Source organism: Bombus bifarius, unplaced genomic scaffold (assembly GCF_011952205.1).
Source record: "Bombus bifarius isolate JDL3187 unplaced genomic scaffold, Bbif_JDL3187 scf7180000008501_frag, whole genome shotgun sequence".
Classification (NCBI taxonomy): Eukaryota; Metazoa; Arthropoda; class Insecta; order Hymenoptera; family Apidae; genus Bombus; species Bombus bifarius.
This window is the reverse complement of record NW_022884689.1, coordinates 3,140-21,870: the sequence shown is the minus strand read 5'-3', so window position 1 is coordinate 21,870 and position 18,731 is coordinate 3,140. Positions and strand designations below refer to the sequence as shown.

The 18,731-nt window shown below is 36.4% G+C and overlaps 1 protein-coding gene and 1 long non-coding RNA gene across 2 annotated transcripts; both read right to left on the bottom strand.

Annotated features, from left to right (window-relative positions):
* Positions 1–7,804: 7,804 nt before the first annotated feature.
* Positions 7,805–8,836, bottom strand: LOC117213143. The gene is made up of 3 exons (XM_033458493.1): positions 8,498–8,836; positions 8,351–8,422; positions 7,805–8,272 (listed from the first exon to the last, which is right to left on the bottom strand). The coding sequence occupies exons 2-3, from the start codon at positions 8,396–8,398 to the stop codon at positions 7,859–7,861; spliced, it is 462 nt and encodes a 153-aa protein (XP_033314384.1). The 5' UTR covers positions 8,399–8,422; positions 8,498–8,836; the 3' UTR covers positions 7,805–7,858.
* A 6,788-nt stretch (positions 8,837–15,624) lies between these two features.
* Positions 15,625–16,040, bottom strand: LOC117213144. The gene is made up of 2 exons (XR_004488590.1): positions 15,816–16,040; positions 15,625–15,711 (listed from the first exon to the last, which is right to left on the bottom strand). It is a non-coding gene; the product is annotated as an uncharacterized LOC117213144 (long non-coding RNA).
* Positions 16,041–18,731: the final 2,691 nt, after the last annotated feature.

Genomic DNA, 18,731 nt, shown 5'->3' with positions numbered 1-18,731 from the left:
GAAAATCAAGAAAACGCATTCAATAATTTAAAGACAGCGTTAGTGACGAAACCCATCCTGCAATATCCGGACTTTTCTAAACCCTTTAACCTTACTACAGACGCATCAGGATATGCAATAAGCGGTGTACTGAGTCAAGGGCCAATCGGAAAGGATTTGCCGATTGCGTATGCCTCAAGGCTCTTAAATCCCGACGAACAAAACTACTCTACCATAGAAAAGGAGTGTCTGGCAATTGTTTACAGCGCAATGCACTTCCGACCGTATCTTTACGGAAGAAAGTTTACCATCGTAACCGATCATAAACCTTTAGTGTGGATGCATTCTATCAAAGATCCTACTCCAAGAATTTGGAAATGGAAATTAAAGTTATCGGACTTCGAATTTGACATTGTATACAAAGAAGGCAGGGCGAACGCAAACGCAGACGCATTATCTAGGAACCCTCCGGAAGTTTGTTTACCAATCAGAAAGAGAGAGGAAGTCTCACCGATTCGCTATCCTGTCTCAAAAAGATTCGAAATAGATACGTCAACCGAAGACTCTCCCATATTCGAAGCTAAACCACACGTCTTGCCTCAATACAGTGATTCTAAAAATCAAGGAAAGGGTTTTACCCGAAAACATTTTACAATAGAAGAAACCCCCATAAAATATTTAGACCAAGCATTAGCAGAAATCGATGTAAGTACAGATAGAGAAATAACCAATCGAGAAAAAGAAGGCATGGATACAACAAGCGAAAAAGAGACCTCCACTGTAATTCCAGAACTAATTCAACAACGAGAAAAGGACACGAGACCTACGATAATTGCGGAACTAAGAATTTCAGAAACCCGAGACTCAATTGCGAGAGTAAATGACCATAAAGTAGTATTTATAGATATACATGGCAATCCGATAGATAAAGGAGCCTTAGAAATGAAGGAAACGGGAAAATTACCTCGTTATGAAGATTTAATGTTAGAAAAAGCAAGATTGAATTACGATTCTGGAAAATACATTGTATTCCTACCGATAAAGGAAAATAGAAATATTCCAATAACACCAGAAAATTTATTAAACTCGCTAAGATCTCTATTAGACGGAGTAAATGAAAAACAGTTAACTTCGTTCAGCATTAGCAAAGGAAACTTGGAGGAAATACCCTGGCGATATACAATCAGAAAATTAAAGGAAATATTTATGGAAAAAACCTTAACCATCACCATTTGCACTGGGGAAGTAATTACCCCATCTGTGGAAGCGCGGAACAACATAATACGAGAAAAACATGAATCAAGCGTAGCAGGACACAAAGGAATAACAAAAACTTATCAAAGAATACGACAACATTACTATTGGGAAAATATGAAAAAGGAAATTCAAGATTACGTAAGAACATGTAAGGAATGTCAATTGAAGAAACTCACAAGAATAAAAGCAAAGCAATCAATGGTACTTACAGACACACCAGGTAAAGCGTTCGATAAGGTTAGTATGGATATTATAGGTCCATTATCAAAAACCCAAAAGGGAAACGAATATATATTAATTATCCAAGACTTATTAACAAAATACTCAATTGGGATTCCACTAGGAGGAATCTCTTCAGCCGAGATAGCGGACGTTTCTGTAAAGCGATTTATTTGTCGTTTCGGGTCACCGAGAGCTATTCTCACTGATCAAGGAACGAACTTTACATCCTCACTAATGAAGAAAGTAGCAAAGAGATTCCGCATCAAACAATATAAAGTAACGGTTCAATCGAAAGATCTCACCACGTGCTGATAGAATATCTCAAATTATACATTGAAAATTCCAAAAATTGGGACGAATGGGTAGAATTAGCTATGTTTTCCTATAATACCTCTGTACACGAAGGAACGAAATTCTCCCCGCACGAATTAGTTTTTGGACATCTAGCCAGAGAACCTACTGGTGAAGTAATAATCGAAGAGAACATGGAACCAACTTACGCAGAATATCTCGAAGATCTGTTCGATAAAATTAACACCGTACAACGAATGGCAAGAGAAAATTTGATAAAATCCAAACTAAGATCAAAAGAATATTGCGACCGACGAATCAACCCCCAAGATTTTAAAATAGGAGATTCGATATATTTACTAAAAGAACCCAGTAAAGGAAAATTCTCCGATCAATATACTGGACCATACAAAGTGCTAGAAATCTTGCAGAACCAAAACGTCAAGATCGAAGTAAAAGGGATTCCGCGAACGGTGCATTTAAACAAGTTAAAACTAGCGCATAATCGAAATAAGCAACGAATAAAGCGATTTCAGTGGGCAACGTAGTGCGGTAGTATATGTTATAGTGCTGTTCGTCGAATAATACAGATATCGAACACCTAAAAGGAAAAAGGAAAATTATTATACGTGTTTCAATTATTGCTTAAATATAAAACGTGTTAACTCAATGAACAATTAACTAGTGAAAGTGAAAGTTACCTTGTGAACAAGTGATCAACATACAAGAAAGTGTACGTGCAAATATAGGTTATGGATCATTGTTCGTGGAACACAATGTATGACAGCTACCTAAAATAAGTGAATAAATTAGTTTCAATTGTCTCGGTGCAAAATACAAGGTTACTAAATGTTATAACTATATTATGGATAAATCAAAAGGAGGTGTAACACTGTTCGTCGAATAATACCGATAGCGAAAACCTAAAAAGAAAAAGGGAAAAGTTATTATGTGTACTCCAATTATTGTTTGAATATACAACATGTCGATTCAATAAATAATTAAAAGAGGGGAAGTGAAAGTTACCTTGTAAACAAGTAATCCTCATACAAGAAGGTCTACATGCAAAATAGGTTATGGCTCCCTGCTTGCGGAACACCATGTACCAGCTGAAAATAAACGAACGAATTAACTTCAATTGCCTTAATGCAAAGAGCAGCATCGCTAAATGTTATAACGGTGCTGTGGAGGCGTGGCACTGTTCGTCGAATGACACAGATAGCGGAAACTTGGAAAAAGAAAAGAAGTTTATTACGAGTGTTCCAATTACTGTTTGAATGTAAAACGTGTTAGTTCAACGAATAACGAAAACAGTGAAAGTGCAACTTACCTCGTGAACAATCAATCACCATACAAGGAAGTGTACATGCATGGATTTCGCAGATTAACAAGAAGAAATAAAATAGCTGATAAATATAGAAAGTGGTTAGAAAATAATTAAGATAGATTAATTGAGAGTTAGTAATAAATATAACCGGAGTAAAAGGATATTTTATTATGTATTAATCTACGTAGTATTGTTATATTATTATATCTAACATGTAGAAGTGGATTTTGTATGCATATATGTATATAATTACAATCCAAGTAGTATTCATAATATTTATTTTCACTGATAACAAGTACGTAAAACCTAAAATAAAACAAAGGTTTTAACAATAAAAAAAAAAGAAAAAAAAAGAAAAAGGGGAAGAAGAAAAAAAAAGAAGAAAAAAAGGAAAGAAAAAAAATATAATATATATAAATATAAAATTTTCTTTTTCTATAAAAGGTTATTCCTATTTCTGATAAACTCGAGAAATGAAAACATTATACCATGATACACTGACGCAAAGATACACCACACAGGAGAAACTAATAGAGAACGCTTTAAGCTTGGCAAACTTACCGCCCGACGAATTTGCATACACCATAACCAAAACTCAGGACACATGGCTTTGATCGCAGAAGAAGCGATCCATATAGTCAAATGAATTCCGGTACAAGTAAAGGTACGACATACAACAAAATGCTACTCGGAACTACCCGTTTGGCAAAGGAATCGCACCACAGGAACTCCGCCCGGACGTGCGCCAAACGTGGCGATATTCAGCACCATCGTCGTTGGCCACGAGCGGAATATATACCCAAAAGACCTCGATGCACTACGGGACCACGTCATGTTCCCGGCAGAAAATCTGCAGTCTTGAACGCATTGGCCAGAGGAGCAACAGGAAAAACAATCGTCCCTGGAACAGTAAACATCCTGGGAATGATGGACAAAACACATTAACGACAATAGCGAAAAATACCGTATCAAGCTTATGGACTGGTTTTATGGAATTTGGAACTGTCGGTGCAGCAATATTTGGAATACTCGCAATATTTAAACTAATCAAGACAATAATATATATAGCCGCACACGGATACCAGTTACGTGAAACTTACGAATGCGGAATCGCCCTATTAGGAGCAATATGCGGCTCAGTCACCCACCCGCTACTATACCTCAAAAGAAGACGAAATATCGATGATCAAACAGCACAACCTCAAGGGATATCGATAACACCTGTGGTCACTCAACTACCAATGACATCTACGTCCGCCTTGAGCGAACTCAGAGATACCATCAGTCAAATTTCCTTTGGAAATTTGAACTCCAAGGGCGGGGCTGTCACGTCGCGCGCTCCGCACGCGCCGTAACAAGAGCAAGAAAACCATTCTATACAAAACACGCGAATAAGGATTTGAATGCACAAACGAACACACGGCACTACAAAACGAAAGGAAGGATTAACAAAACGAGGGCGATTAACGGATCCAACCAATAAACAAAATACATATACACACAATTCTAAATAAACCAGGAAATAAGAATAACTACAAAAGGGGAAAATAATTGCAACGCCAGGAATATATATATATATATAAATATATTTCAATCAATCAATTTGGAGAGTTACATATAAGTATAAACATATATGCCGAACATGTAATAACCTAGTAAATATTAGAGACAGTGCTTCCAATACTATGCAATAAATACAATATTATCAATTTATGAAATATAAGTATACATGAAGTCAAAAACTAATAGTTTAACGAATACATAAAACATACAATATTGTATTATTAAAGAAATGAAGGTTACATTGTCAGAAATATATATATGTGTGCGAATTCTATCAAACCGATAATCTAAGATACATACTTAAAACTAGCCTACATTCCGGTAAAGGATAAATAAATAATTGACATTTCATTTCGTATGAATACTACACTGCCAAGAGAAATATGCATATGAATACGTATATATATGTATATATACGTATATATATATATATATACGTATATATATAAATATATATATATATATATATTTATATTATCGAATACTCTATAAAATAAACTACTCAAAACAACAAATAACGCAATCGAAGAATTACAAAACATTAGCCATATTGAAGTGACACACAACATAAACATATATATATGTCGGATCTTCACTGGGAATGGGGTTGTGGGCGTCAAATGAATCTTCTCGAGGATTAGCCATTGATACAGTACACACAGGCGTAGTTTATTGCAATGATAGAATTATTACAGTCTTAACAGTTGATCACAGCGGTTCGGCACTCGCGACGCTAGTGACGGTGTTCTCGGGCTCAATAACGAATCCGCGGCCAACGGGATGACGACAGAACGTTCACACAAAGTCTAAGTCTGAAAATAATCACTGATCGCGAAGGCGTTACTCCTTGATCGATGAGATCGCGAGCGAGAATGCCTTTCCTGTCCCGATGATGCCACAGAGGAAAACTATAATGGGGTGTGTCTAGGGACACGAGATCATCGGATTCGTCGAGAAAAGCCTTCGTTCAGAAAGTAAGGGAAATTGGCGTTGCTGCTAATTGGTCAATCTCTATATCGGTGGTTAGAAAAGGATGTTAGCCGCCCTCGAGGGAAAGTTGCTAGTGGGAGACGCCGTTCGTTAAAAAATATGTCTCCCCTATCTTCCCGTAGCTGGGACAAAGACTGTTTGTCTGTTTGAAGGACTTTAGTTAACTAAACCTTAAGATTTATTACGGGCCCTCGGGCTAGCCGAACATGTACTGCGGAGACGCATCGACATCTGGCAATCATCTTACTCGAAGAATAGGGTCTGCGTGTGGCGAGCCACAGGACAGAAACCGTTGGAATGTTTACTGTCGCGTGTCGCCACGAATATTTCTTTTAAGGAGAGCTATAGAATTACTCCATACCTTTGTTAGACAAAGCGTTCATCCCGTGACCGCGGCTACGTTCGGCGACTGACTGTCGCCTCGAGCCCAAGCTCATTATCACGACTCTCGACAAATATGTAAACACACATAAAACGCACAATAATCTAGAAATAAAACCTTCAATACTATGTTGTCACAATACAAAATATATATGTATATATGAAATCAAATGATTGACACATAACCTCAAATACACAACACTATATCACAAAAGAATCTAAATGAAAATCACTTTGCCAGAAATATATACGTATATACGTGTGCGTGTGCGTGTTCTATCTTATTAAAAGAAATTAATATAAAATAAATAATTAACATTTCATTTCGTACGAACACTACATGAACGAGAGAAATATACATATAAATACGTATATATATATATATATGTATGTGTGAGTGCATATGTTTTATATTATCGAATACTCTATAAAATAAACTACTCAAAACAACAAATAACGCAATCGAAGAATTACAAAACATTAGCCATATTGAAGTGACACACAACATAAACATATATATATATATATACATATTATACTATTGTCACTTTAAAACAATATTAATAAATAAATGTTCTAATTGCGGTAGAATAAGGAAAAACGAGCGACAGACGAAAAATTACTTCGATATCAAACAAAACTAAAGACCCGTCACTAAAAACTTTACTGATGACATTTATGAGCAGCCATGTTGGATTTACACGCGTCATGGCGACAGGAATATTAGGGATTAATGGAAGTCAGGCGCGAGAAACAAATCATGAAAACACATTGTTAACACTTTTCTTTAATAAATTCTATGCGCAACTACAAATGTAAAAAAAAATATATATATATAATTAATTAAAAGGGGGGAAATATAAAATTGAAAAAAATAACAAACGTAAAATAGATAACCTAACACTATCACATTCAAAATATATACATATATATATATATATATATGTCGGATCAGGATTCGAATTTTGGGCGCGCGACGACTCTTCATGTGGACTAGCCATCGTTTCACAAAGCCGAGATTTTATTTACACGTATATACAGGTCTATCACTAAGCTTAACAAATAATAAGTACAACTAATAATAAGTCTAACGAACACTAAGCCTAATGAATAATACGATCTACGAATAATTAAATTAAATAATACTATTAGCAATGTTTGAGTTCAAACGAATCCACGGTCACCGGGATAACTCCTTACTAAGCGAAACTAACTTAGACGCAAATGCGATCGTCGAAAATGCTCGATGTATCACTCTCCAAGGCAATCGCAAGAATGCCAGCCTCGTGGAGATTTTTCTCCCTGTACGATTGCATTTTGTTTTCTATACCCGTTTGGAAGCATCGAGAAGGTTCCAAACGCCGTTGCTAGGCACACTCGTTGGAAGCATCGAGAAAGTTCCAAACGCCGTTGCTAGGCAGTTTCCGCCTGGAGTTTTGATTACTAAATACAATGTATGTCCCATTGCATCGGCACCTCCGAGGCAACATCACACGTGGCTCGGCCCGCTCTCGAGGCCGCATGCCGCCACAACCACATTTCTCGGAAAACACATACAACCACTCCAGACCTCCGTTAGATAAAACATCCATCCCGTGACCGTGGCTACGTTCAGCGACCGATTGTCACCTCGAACCCAATCTCGCTTATTACAAATCTTAAGCAATTACAACTATAATAAAATCTAGGCTAAGGTACTAGAGGATGTTCCCAAAATTTCCAAGGAAGGGCTTCGGCTTTCCTTTCATCTGCGACATATATATATATATATTGAACACAAAACAAAATACATCAAAAAATTAATAATAATAAGGAACATCAAACAGCGAACCAACGAAATTGAAGCAGCTACACTAAATCAAAATCGAAGCAAGGAGCTCCGGGATAAAGTTCGCTGAACTCACGCATACACCAATAGCGCACAACAGGGGAAATTCCCTTTCTCCCAGAAGCATGGTGACGAAGATGTGCCTCCAAAACCTCTTCGGGAATTTCATTCGCAAAACGAACTTTCACGCAACGATCGGTATCAACGATTTCAACCAGAGGGGGTTCCCTCTCCAATACGACGGTCTCTGCATCGAAGAAATTCTCGTCGAAAGTAACCAAATCGTCAAAGCCCAATTTCGACACGGCCTCGGCACCAATGTTGAATAGTTCCTCCAACCACTCTGATACTCGTGGTTTATCACAGGGCCGCATGCGTTTGATTGGTCCTCCCGAGTCGCCCATGGGTTCTTCGGAATCCCTCTTTCGCTTGGGCTGAGAACAACACGGTATATTTTAAATAAAACGAAACAGGACGAATCAAGCGGACTAAGAACAAGACTAAATACGTACCAGGGAAGTCTGGAAAGGAACCTCTGATGGAAACGACTCCGCAAACATTGTTCGAACGTTTATCACCGAAGCCTAGGGAAATAGCAAAAAAGGAAAAAACAATCAAAATCACAAAAACAACCTTAATATGCAAACATCCAAACTTACGCAAAACAACTCGAAGGAGGAGGTCCTTGTTATGGGAGAGCAGCGGAGTTGCGCGTGTTTACCCAGTAAACATTGAAATGATAATGATGCTGCAGCCACCAGCCCTTCCACGCGCCGAAGAACACCGGTAATTCCCACGGTACAGCACGTGGAAGTTTCTCGTGGAAAGGACTAGATCAGCGTGGAATGCTTCAAATCTCCTAGACGCTAGCTCAGCGGAACACAGGACTGATAAAAACTAAGTCGAAATATGGAATTTGCATTTTGTCACGTACGATTCCAAGAAGCCCAAACTGCAACATCCCGATTCCCACGGAAGCGTACCCCCAGTGGACCACCACCCCGTGGGGGATGGCATTATAAATAAGCGTAGCAACATAGCGCAGCGCTCATTATTATTCTGGTGAACATTCTTATTACGGTTCATTATTCTTTGTTCATTATTATAGTGTCCATTCTTCTTATAATTTGCGTTCGTTCATTTTTTATAGTGTTCATTCCTTACGGCTCATTATTCTTCGCTCATTAGTTTGTTCATAATTCTTGTGATCGTTTGTTATTACGGCCCATTATTAATTTATTACTACGTTCGTTATTGCGCTCGTCACTGCGTTTAGAAATTTTGTATAGTATTTTGCGTTTCGGGGTCTTAATTTTTTCGGTCAAGAAAAGAGAGTCGCGACTAAGTAAAAAGAAAATTTTATCTTTGAAGTCCTCATTTCATCGTTTAAACACAAACGCGCATTGTAATTGCGGTATTAATCCAGCTAAGTGAATTGCTCAGTCTGTATTAAAATAGATAAATAAAGTAAGAGTTGATAGTAAACTATATTCGAGTTCAAATAATAAACTCAACAAAACTTCGACGACCACCGGAGCGGCTGAGGCAATGGCACCAGACAGCACCTACTCCTCAAGGTAAGAAAATTAATTTTGAAAACTTCCTTTTTCTCTGGTAATCTCGTTGCCCTCGAGAATTGAATTAGAACTTCCTATCATCGATATCGATTTATTTTCGTGAACGGTTTTGAAGATAGAATCATTGTTTAAACTTTTAACAAAAGAGTTGTCCGCTGTGTCGGCTTGTGCGAACGGTGTTTTCAACTACTGAAACATCCACTGATCTTCGCATTCCTCCTCCCATTGTTGGTAAAATATTACCCGTCTTTGGGCAAGGCTTGCGAAATCACACAAGTCCCGCACAGAAAGGACTATTAAATACATCGTCGGGGTCAATCGAAAATTAAGAACAATACCGGCATTGCTATTAACTGATATTCTTGCCATCATTGCATGCGATTGTAAGAGAGATATAACAGAACAATTTCCCTTCGAGAATTTAACCAAAGGATCGTTCGCTGTGTTGGCTTGTGCAAACGGTGTTTTCGCTTATCGAAAACACCCATCGATCTTCGCATTCCTCCTCCCACTGTTGGTAAAATATTACCCGTCTTTGGGCAAGGCTTGCGAAATCACACGAGTCCCACACAGAGAGGATCGTTAGAATCATCCCCGATTATTAAACTCAAAAGGCAAGAAAATCGTGGTGACAAAATCCATCGTAGTAAATGAATTGAGTTTCGGTCCTAACGGCAAACTACTACAGCGAAATTAAAAGAGAAGAAGAAGTCAAACGTAAAAATAAATTTATATAAAACAACGAAAAATCTCACATTCCTATCCAATCCAGCAACGCTAAAATATATATTATCTAGCTAATAAAATATATATATAATAACCTAAGCCATTTTACATTCAAATAAAAATCCGTTCAACGAGGAAAAATATTTATTGTACCCAGCTTTAATCCTCTCCCGTGCTAGTATCCCTGCGCATAGCAGGTTAGCCGAAAAGTGGAATTCGTTTACCAGTTGCATTAAGCGTCAGTTAACGCTACCCATTAAACGTAAAAGAAAATAATAAAAATAAAATATTTTGAAATAGTCCTTAGACTATTTCTGGTGGCAGCAACTACCGTATTAATTAGAAATCTAAATCAGTATTAAATACACAATAATATCATTTCAATTTATTTCCCTTCCGATTAAATTCAAAACTCAAACTATAAAAAAAAAATTTTTCAGTAAAATTTAACTTTAAATTTGATCGATTTAAACAAATAGATACGTAACAGAGTAAAGTAATAAATTTTTGGTGGCAGCGGTGGGATACGCTCCACGGAGGATTAAAGTTGGTTTAAACGGTTCGATTCGCTCCACAAGGGATTAAAGTTGTCACGATTATCGATAAAGTATATACCTAAGAAATAATGTCGACTAAATTAGAATCGTTGGACAAAGGCATGATCTTGATGTTATCGGAAAAACTTAAAGCATGGGATGCGAATTTTCGCGACATGAGTACAACAATGAATAAATTACAAGACGATGTGCGTTCACTGAAAATAAAAAAGGAAATCAAGACACCCGTATCATCGCCGATAATTTCCCAAGCGACAATACCGATAGAAGTTAATCCCCAATCAATTAAGTTAAAAGATGCAATAGAGACAGTACCAGTGTTCGACGGACATCGACCCTCGGTATTTCGATTTTTAAGAGCATGCGAGCGTGCACGAAACATGGTTCCTAGGCATCAAGAATCTCAGTTAGTAAAATTATTAACGAATAAGCTTCGCGGACACGCGTTTCTCGCCGTAGAAGACACAGAAGTAATAAGTTTAAACGATTTCGGGAATAAATTAAAAGATATGTTCGGTCCGGGAAAAACGGTTAACGAATATAAAGGGGAATTAGCTACAATATTTCAACGACCGGGAGAAGATATTTTGGACTACATAGAACGCGTCAAAGATCTCAGGCTGGCGATAATGAACGGGGAAAGGTACGAGTACGGCACCGTATTTCAAGATAGGATAGATCGAGACACGAGGGAAGCTTTCGTTAAGGGGCTCCCAAACGAGGTGTATTTACGAGTAAAGATAGCAGGATACCAATCCTTGGACGATGCGTACCGCTAAGCCGTGAAAGCAACACGAGAATTAAAACAAGTGAACAATAGAATTCGATACCAACGTCCGACACCTTCGGATAATTATAACCAAAACAACGCTCATCCACCATACAATAGTATCTATACTGTAAACAACCGCCAGGACTGGAGATTTGTACCGCCGTCGCAGAAACATCTAAACAACCCGGGAATAGAAGAAAATGTCAGGAAAGAAACAAGAGCAATAACTTGGGAAGAAAAACGCATAAATAAATACCTCGATAGAGATCTAAATCAAAAGAGAGATGCTGATCATTTCAACCAATCAACTTTTCAATGCAAACACCATTCCGTTGCTGTGATAAGGGATAATGTCACGTTAAATAATAAAAGGACGCACGGTGCCATAGACAGGATCATGAGTGAGAAATTTTCTGAGTTACCAAACAAGATAAATAATGTTAGTGCCAAAGAACTTTCAGACAAAGCAGAAACTAGGAAATTGAACGACGAGACGACAGGCAATGCTTATCCACTGCCTAACATCACAGAGATATTGGACCCGCTGGGAAGTGCAAATCGCCTCTCCACGTTCGACTTGGCAAAGATACAAAAGCAAGACTCCACGAATTTCGTGAATGTTTCAACCATAATAGGAAAAGAGATAGCGAGTGCATCTCACTCAAAAACTTCTATAAAACCATCAGAAGGAAACTTTATCGAACTCAAAGCCAAATCATTAAATTGCAAGGAAGATCACACTATAGAAAATAAAAATATAGCTATCCCTAAATCCAAAACAGAATCTATAAGCAAAAAGGTTTGTAATAAAAATTCAAAGAATAATTCCAAATCTACCAAAAATATTCCTAAACGTTCCATACAAATAAATAATAATTTAATTATAATAAGCACTTCCAGTAAAACTATTCATCCTGAAAAGGTAGAGAAAAATAAAGGTGCTGCGAATAAAATAAATGAAGAAGAAAAAAGGGTAACTAAGGAAAAGGATTCTAAACATTTTCAAGCTGAAGAAACGCAAGTTCAACGAGCTCAAAGAAATCAAAAGGGAGAAAACAGGGAATCACCAGTCGAAGATATATATAAAAACTTGAATAAATATGCTAGCCATTGGATTATAATTGGATTAAAAATACTTTATTGGTTACTACATCTAATATTTGACGTAGGTAACATAGTAAGTAGTGCTGATCTTATGATTCCCCCAGGAAAATATGGATGGTATCACACTATACTATATACAAAATATTTTTGGGTTAATATGGCTGCGGCACTCTCAAAAATTTGTATCTTAAATGCTATTAGCAAGCAATTGGATAATTGGATCAATGTCAGTAAACCTGTGTCTTGGCGCAAAATAAAAACTAAAATGAAGGAAAGGAACGAAATTCTCCCCGCATAAATTAGTTTCGGACATCTAGCCAGAGAACCTATTGGTGAAGTAACAATCGAAGAGAACACGGAACCAACATGCGCAGAATATCTCGAAGATCTGTTCAATAAAATTAACACTGTACAACGAATGGCAAGAGAAAATTTGATAAAATCCAAACTAAGACTAACGATCGACGAATTAACCCTCAAGATTTTAAAACAGGAGATTCGATATATCTACTAAAAGAACCTAGTAAAGGAAAATTCTCCGATCAATATACTGGACCATACAAGGTGCTAGAAATCTTGCAGAACCAGAACGTCAAGATTGAAGTAAAAGGGATTCCGCGAACAGTGCACTTAAACAAGCTAAAACTAGCGCATAACCGAAATAAGCAATGAATAAAGTGATTTCAGTGGGCAACGTAGTGCAGTAGTGTATGTTGTAGTGCTGTTCGTCGAATAATACAGATATCGAACACCTAAAAGAGAAAAGGAAAAATTATTATATGTACTCTAATTATTGTTTGAATATAAAACGTGTTGATTCAATAAATAATTAAAAGAGTGAAAGTGAAAGTTACCTTGCGAACAAGTGATCAACAAACAAGAAAGTGTACGTGTAAGTATAGGTTATGGATCGTTGTTCGCGGAACATAATGTATGACAGCTACCTAAAATAAGTGAATAAATTAGTCTCAATTGTCTCAGTACAAAATACAAGGTTACTAAGTGTTATAACTATATTGTGGATAAATCAAAAGGAAGTGTGACACTGTTTGTCGAATAATACAGATAGCGAAAACCTAAAAGAAAAAAAAGGAAAATTATCAGGTGTACTCCAATTATTGTTTGAATATACAACGTGTTGATTCAATAAAAATTAAAAGAGTGAAAGTGAAAGTTACCTTGTGAACAAGTAATCATCATACGAGAAGGTTTACGTGCAAAATAGGTTATGGATCTCGGTTTGCGAAACACCATGTACAACAGCCAGCTGAAAAATAAATGAACAAATTAACTTCAACTGCCTTAATGCAAAATACAACAGTACTAAATGTTATAACAATACTATGGAAGCATGGCACTGTTCGTCGAACAACACAGATGGCGGAAACCTGAAAAGAAAAAGAAGTTTATTACAAATGCTCCGATTACTGTTTGAATGTAAAACGTGTTAGTTTAACGAATAACTAAAACAGTGGAAGTGCAACTTACCTCGTGAACAATTAATCACCATACAAGGAAGTGTACATGCATGAATGTCGCAGATTAACAAGAAGAAATAAAATAGCTGATAAGTGTAGAAAGTGGTTAGAAAATAATTAAGATAGATTAATTGAAAGTAAAAGGATATCTTATTATGTATTAATCTACGTAGTATTGTTATATTATTATATCTAACATGTAGAAGTGGATTTTGTAATACACAATAGCGGTCGCACACACAATGCATTATACACATATTAAACTAAATAAACTAAACAGTACCTTTATGGCCACAGATATAAGACGATTGAAGACAACCGTAGTAAGTATCCAAGGCATATCGAAGAATCAGGTGATGTTGTGGGAATGATCTAGGTAAGTGATGCAGCATCGGAAGAGTAGAATCTGAAGAATTACAGACAATGTTAATCTAACAAGTAGGTTTTAATCACTAATAAGGGAACTAACTCATATCATACACAAAATAATAGCAAATAGCAAGTACATGCAATAATAAATTAATAGGGAAAATAAGAAAGGTTAATAAACACAGGAATAGGTTAGAAATTAATCAAGATAGACTAACTAAATATTAACAACATGACTGAACTCGGTGCAAAGGAATAAAGTTACGTTACACAAAATATCTGGTAACACAATACACAAAAAAAAAGAAAAAAAAATTAACTAAATTAAACAAGATTTATATAAATGCGAGTCACGTATAATCAAAACAATGACTATCGAAATTCGAAAACAACACAATCTATGCTATCGCATTAAGGTAGCACACGGTATTGACACACACAATATCATGAAACACAAACAATATTACAGAAACACTACAAAATAAACTATAATGATTAACAAATTAACTATTTCAACAACACGCTACTGTTGACATTAAACAAACGATACACGCAAGCGACCATGTTGAAAATTCGTCGCACGCACCCCAACACAAATAATAGCTAATACAATGTAATACAGCATTATAATAGCAATGCTAGGTACAGAACACAAAAAAAAAATAATAAAAAAAAAAAAAAAAAAGAGAGAGATAAGGAAAATATATATAATAAACAACAACTAACATAACCATAACATATTATATATTATACCACATACAGGGATACAGTATTTGTACAAAGGGATAGGTCCGAACAAAACTTATAAAAAATTATAAAATATATATATTAACTGTTTTCGTATGTATGTCCAGAACAGGTGGCGAGTTCATCGACCCTAACATAGAGGACTCAGACGGGCCCGTACCCGCATTCGATCTGGAAGCGACGGAGGATGTTCAGTCTTGCCTCTGTGTTCGGTTGATACGTTCTGTCTACCATTTAGATAACGGTCATCTTTGTCAAGACTGTTTCGATAACTTAGATCCAGACCACCAGGACCTATGTGACGACCCACCCACTCATTTCATATGCGGAGTATCCGCAAGAACACGAATATCATACTGTCGTATGTGTGATATAAACCTAGCGGACCTACAACCCGCTATATCATGCCTCCAATGCATGATCGTTTACACTAATCTAACTCACCTTGAAAGAAACTTTTTAGTTCAAGGAATAGCAATCCGCGCCGTAGAACTATAAAGTACTTGTATGCTACGCACAAGACCAAATACTGATGCTATCCACCTGTAAACAAACGACATTTATAATTATGCATATAATTTTCACTTATGTTTACCAATATATGTATGCACGCATGTTGTAAAGTAGGCGATATCTATGACACTCACTTCCATTGATAATCCGAGTGACTCGTAAAATAAGTCGTCATATTTATCATTACACGCACATATATATATATTCAAAGACAAGCTATAATTGTAATATCTATTCCTATAGATAATATATACTTATATATTTATAACGATAAAACAAATCTCATCTATATTACTTAGCAATACGTATGCATATACGTATATAATTATAACCCAGGTAGCATTCATGGTATTTATTTTCACCGATAATAAGTTTTAACAAAAAAAAAAAAAACATATAAATATAAATTTTTTTTTATATATATTAATAATAATAAAAGATTATTCTTATTTCTAATAAACTCGAGAGTAAGAAACAATTTAATAAATTGTTAAATAAAAAGGTCGTCGTACAAGCAACAGTAAGGATAAGTTTAAAATCAGCAGTTGTGCCAGTACGGATCGAGGCGAACAAAATTCTACTGAAATCAGGAACAGTATGTACCTTTAGCGAAGGAAACTGTCTAGACGCTGAAGACGGATACACTTATTGGCAACCACAACCACCCTCACCATGCAAATTTGATCAGTGCGATGTGCTATATGAAGGAATTGCTACAAAGATCCAGGAAATAAAAACCAACAGAGAATCAGCACAACCAGTTTACGCACTAACAACGCAAGAAGTAACATTTGCACTGACTAAAACCGGAGAACAGCCACTGTGTGGATATACCCTACTATCCACCGAACACCCCAAATAGTTGAAACAACAAGAGGAAATACGTTTATCTCCAAAAGCAAGACAGCAGTCGAAAACTTGGACATATTCGCATACGTCAACTCAAAATTCATTTACGTAGAGAAACATATTAAACGACAAATGACAACATTGTACCATGATATACTGACACAAAGATGTACCACGCAGAAGAAACTAATAGAAAATGCTTTAAGCTTAGCAATCTTACTGCCCGATGAATTTGCATATACCATATCCAAAACCCCAGGACACATGGCCCTGATCGCAGGAGAAGCAGTCCACATAGTCAAATGCATTCCGGTACAAGTAAAAGTACGACATATAACAGAATGCTACTCGGAGCTACCCGTTTGGCAAGGGAATCGCACCGCATTTTTAACGCCAAAAACACACATCCTAACGCAACACGGAAACCACAGAGAATGTAGCGCGGTACTACCTACGCTATACAATATCGACGGACTCTGGCACAAATTCGTACCAAAACCCATGGAAACAATTGCACCACAGGAACTCCGCCCGGACGTACGCCAAACGTGGCAATATTCAGCACCATCGTCGTTGGCCACGAGCGGAATATATACCCAAAAAGACCTCGATGCACTACGGGACCACGTCATGTTCCCGGCAGAAAAATCTGCAGTTTTGAACACATTGGCCAGAGGAGCAACAGGAAAAACAATCGTCCCTGGAACAGTAAACATCCTGGGAATGATGGACGAAAACACATTAACGACAATAGCAAAAAATACCGTATCAAGCTTATGGATTGGTTTTATGGAATTTGGAACTGTCAGTGCAGCAATATTTGGAATACTTGTAATATTTAAACTAATCAAGACGATAATAGATATAGCCATACACGGATACCAGTTACGTGAAACTTACGGATGTGGAATCGCCCTATTAGGAGCAATAAGCGGCTCAGTTACCCACCTGCTACTATACCTCAAAAGAAAACGAAATATCGATGATCAAACAGCACAACCTCGAGGGATATCGATAACACCGGTAGTCACTTAACAACCAACGCCATCTACGTCCGCCTTGAGCGAACTCAGAGACACCATCAGTCAAATTTCCTTTGGAAATTTGAACTCCAAGGGCGGGGGTGTCACGTCCCGCGCTCCGCACGCGCCGTAACAAGAACAAGAAAACTATTCTATACAAAACGCGCGAATAAAGATTTGAATGCACAAACGAACACACGGCGCTACGAAACTAAAGGAAGGATTAACAAAGCGAGGGCGACTAATAAATCCAACCAATATAAAATAAAATAAATAAAACCAGCTAACGGATTGAACGAGTTACGAACCAAACAAATAAACCAGGAAATAAGAATAACTACAAAAAGGGAAATAATTGAAGCGCCAGAAATACATGTATATATAAATATATTTTAATCAATCAACTTGGAGAGTTACATATAAGTATAAACATATATGCTAGATATGTAATAAACTAGTAAATATTAGTGTTAGTGCTTATAATACTATGCAACAAATACAATATTATCAATTTATGAAATATAAGTATATACGAAGTTAAAAACTAATAGTCTAACGAATACATAAAACATACAATATTGTATTATTAAAGAAATAAAAGTTACATTGTCAGAAACATATATATATGTGTGCGCATTCTATTAAACAGAAACATACTTAAAACTAGCCTACGTTCCGGTAAAGAGTTATAAAATAAGAACTACGCTACGAAACATGCATGTCTCTATATAAACATATAAAAATCTATATTCTAAACTACTACTAATCTATGTGCATTCTACAATCTGAAGTACATATTTAAAACTAGCCTACATGCCGGTAAAGCATTATAAAATAAGAACTACATTATGAAACATGCATGTCTCTATATAAACATATAAATAATCTATTTTCTAAACTAAAACCACTATTAATAATCTACAAAAAAAATAGAACACACAACGCAACACTTGGGACCAAGCGACAACCTGTCGACAGGCCAAACGCTCAAAATAATTAACACCGCAACGACTTGAGGAATTGCTTACAGAAATTCTGTCATCAAGCACAAATATGTAAACACACATTAAACGCACAATAATCTAGAAACAAAACCTTCAATACTATGTTGTCACAATACAAAATATATATGTATATATGAAATCAAATGATTGACACATAACCTCAAATACACAAAAG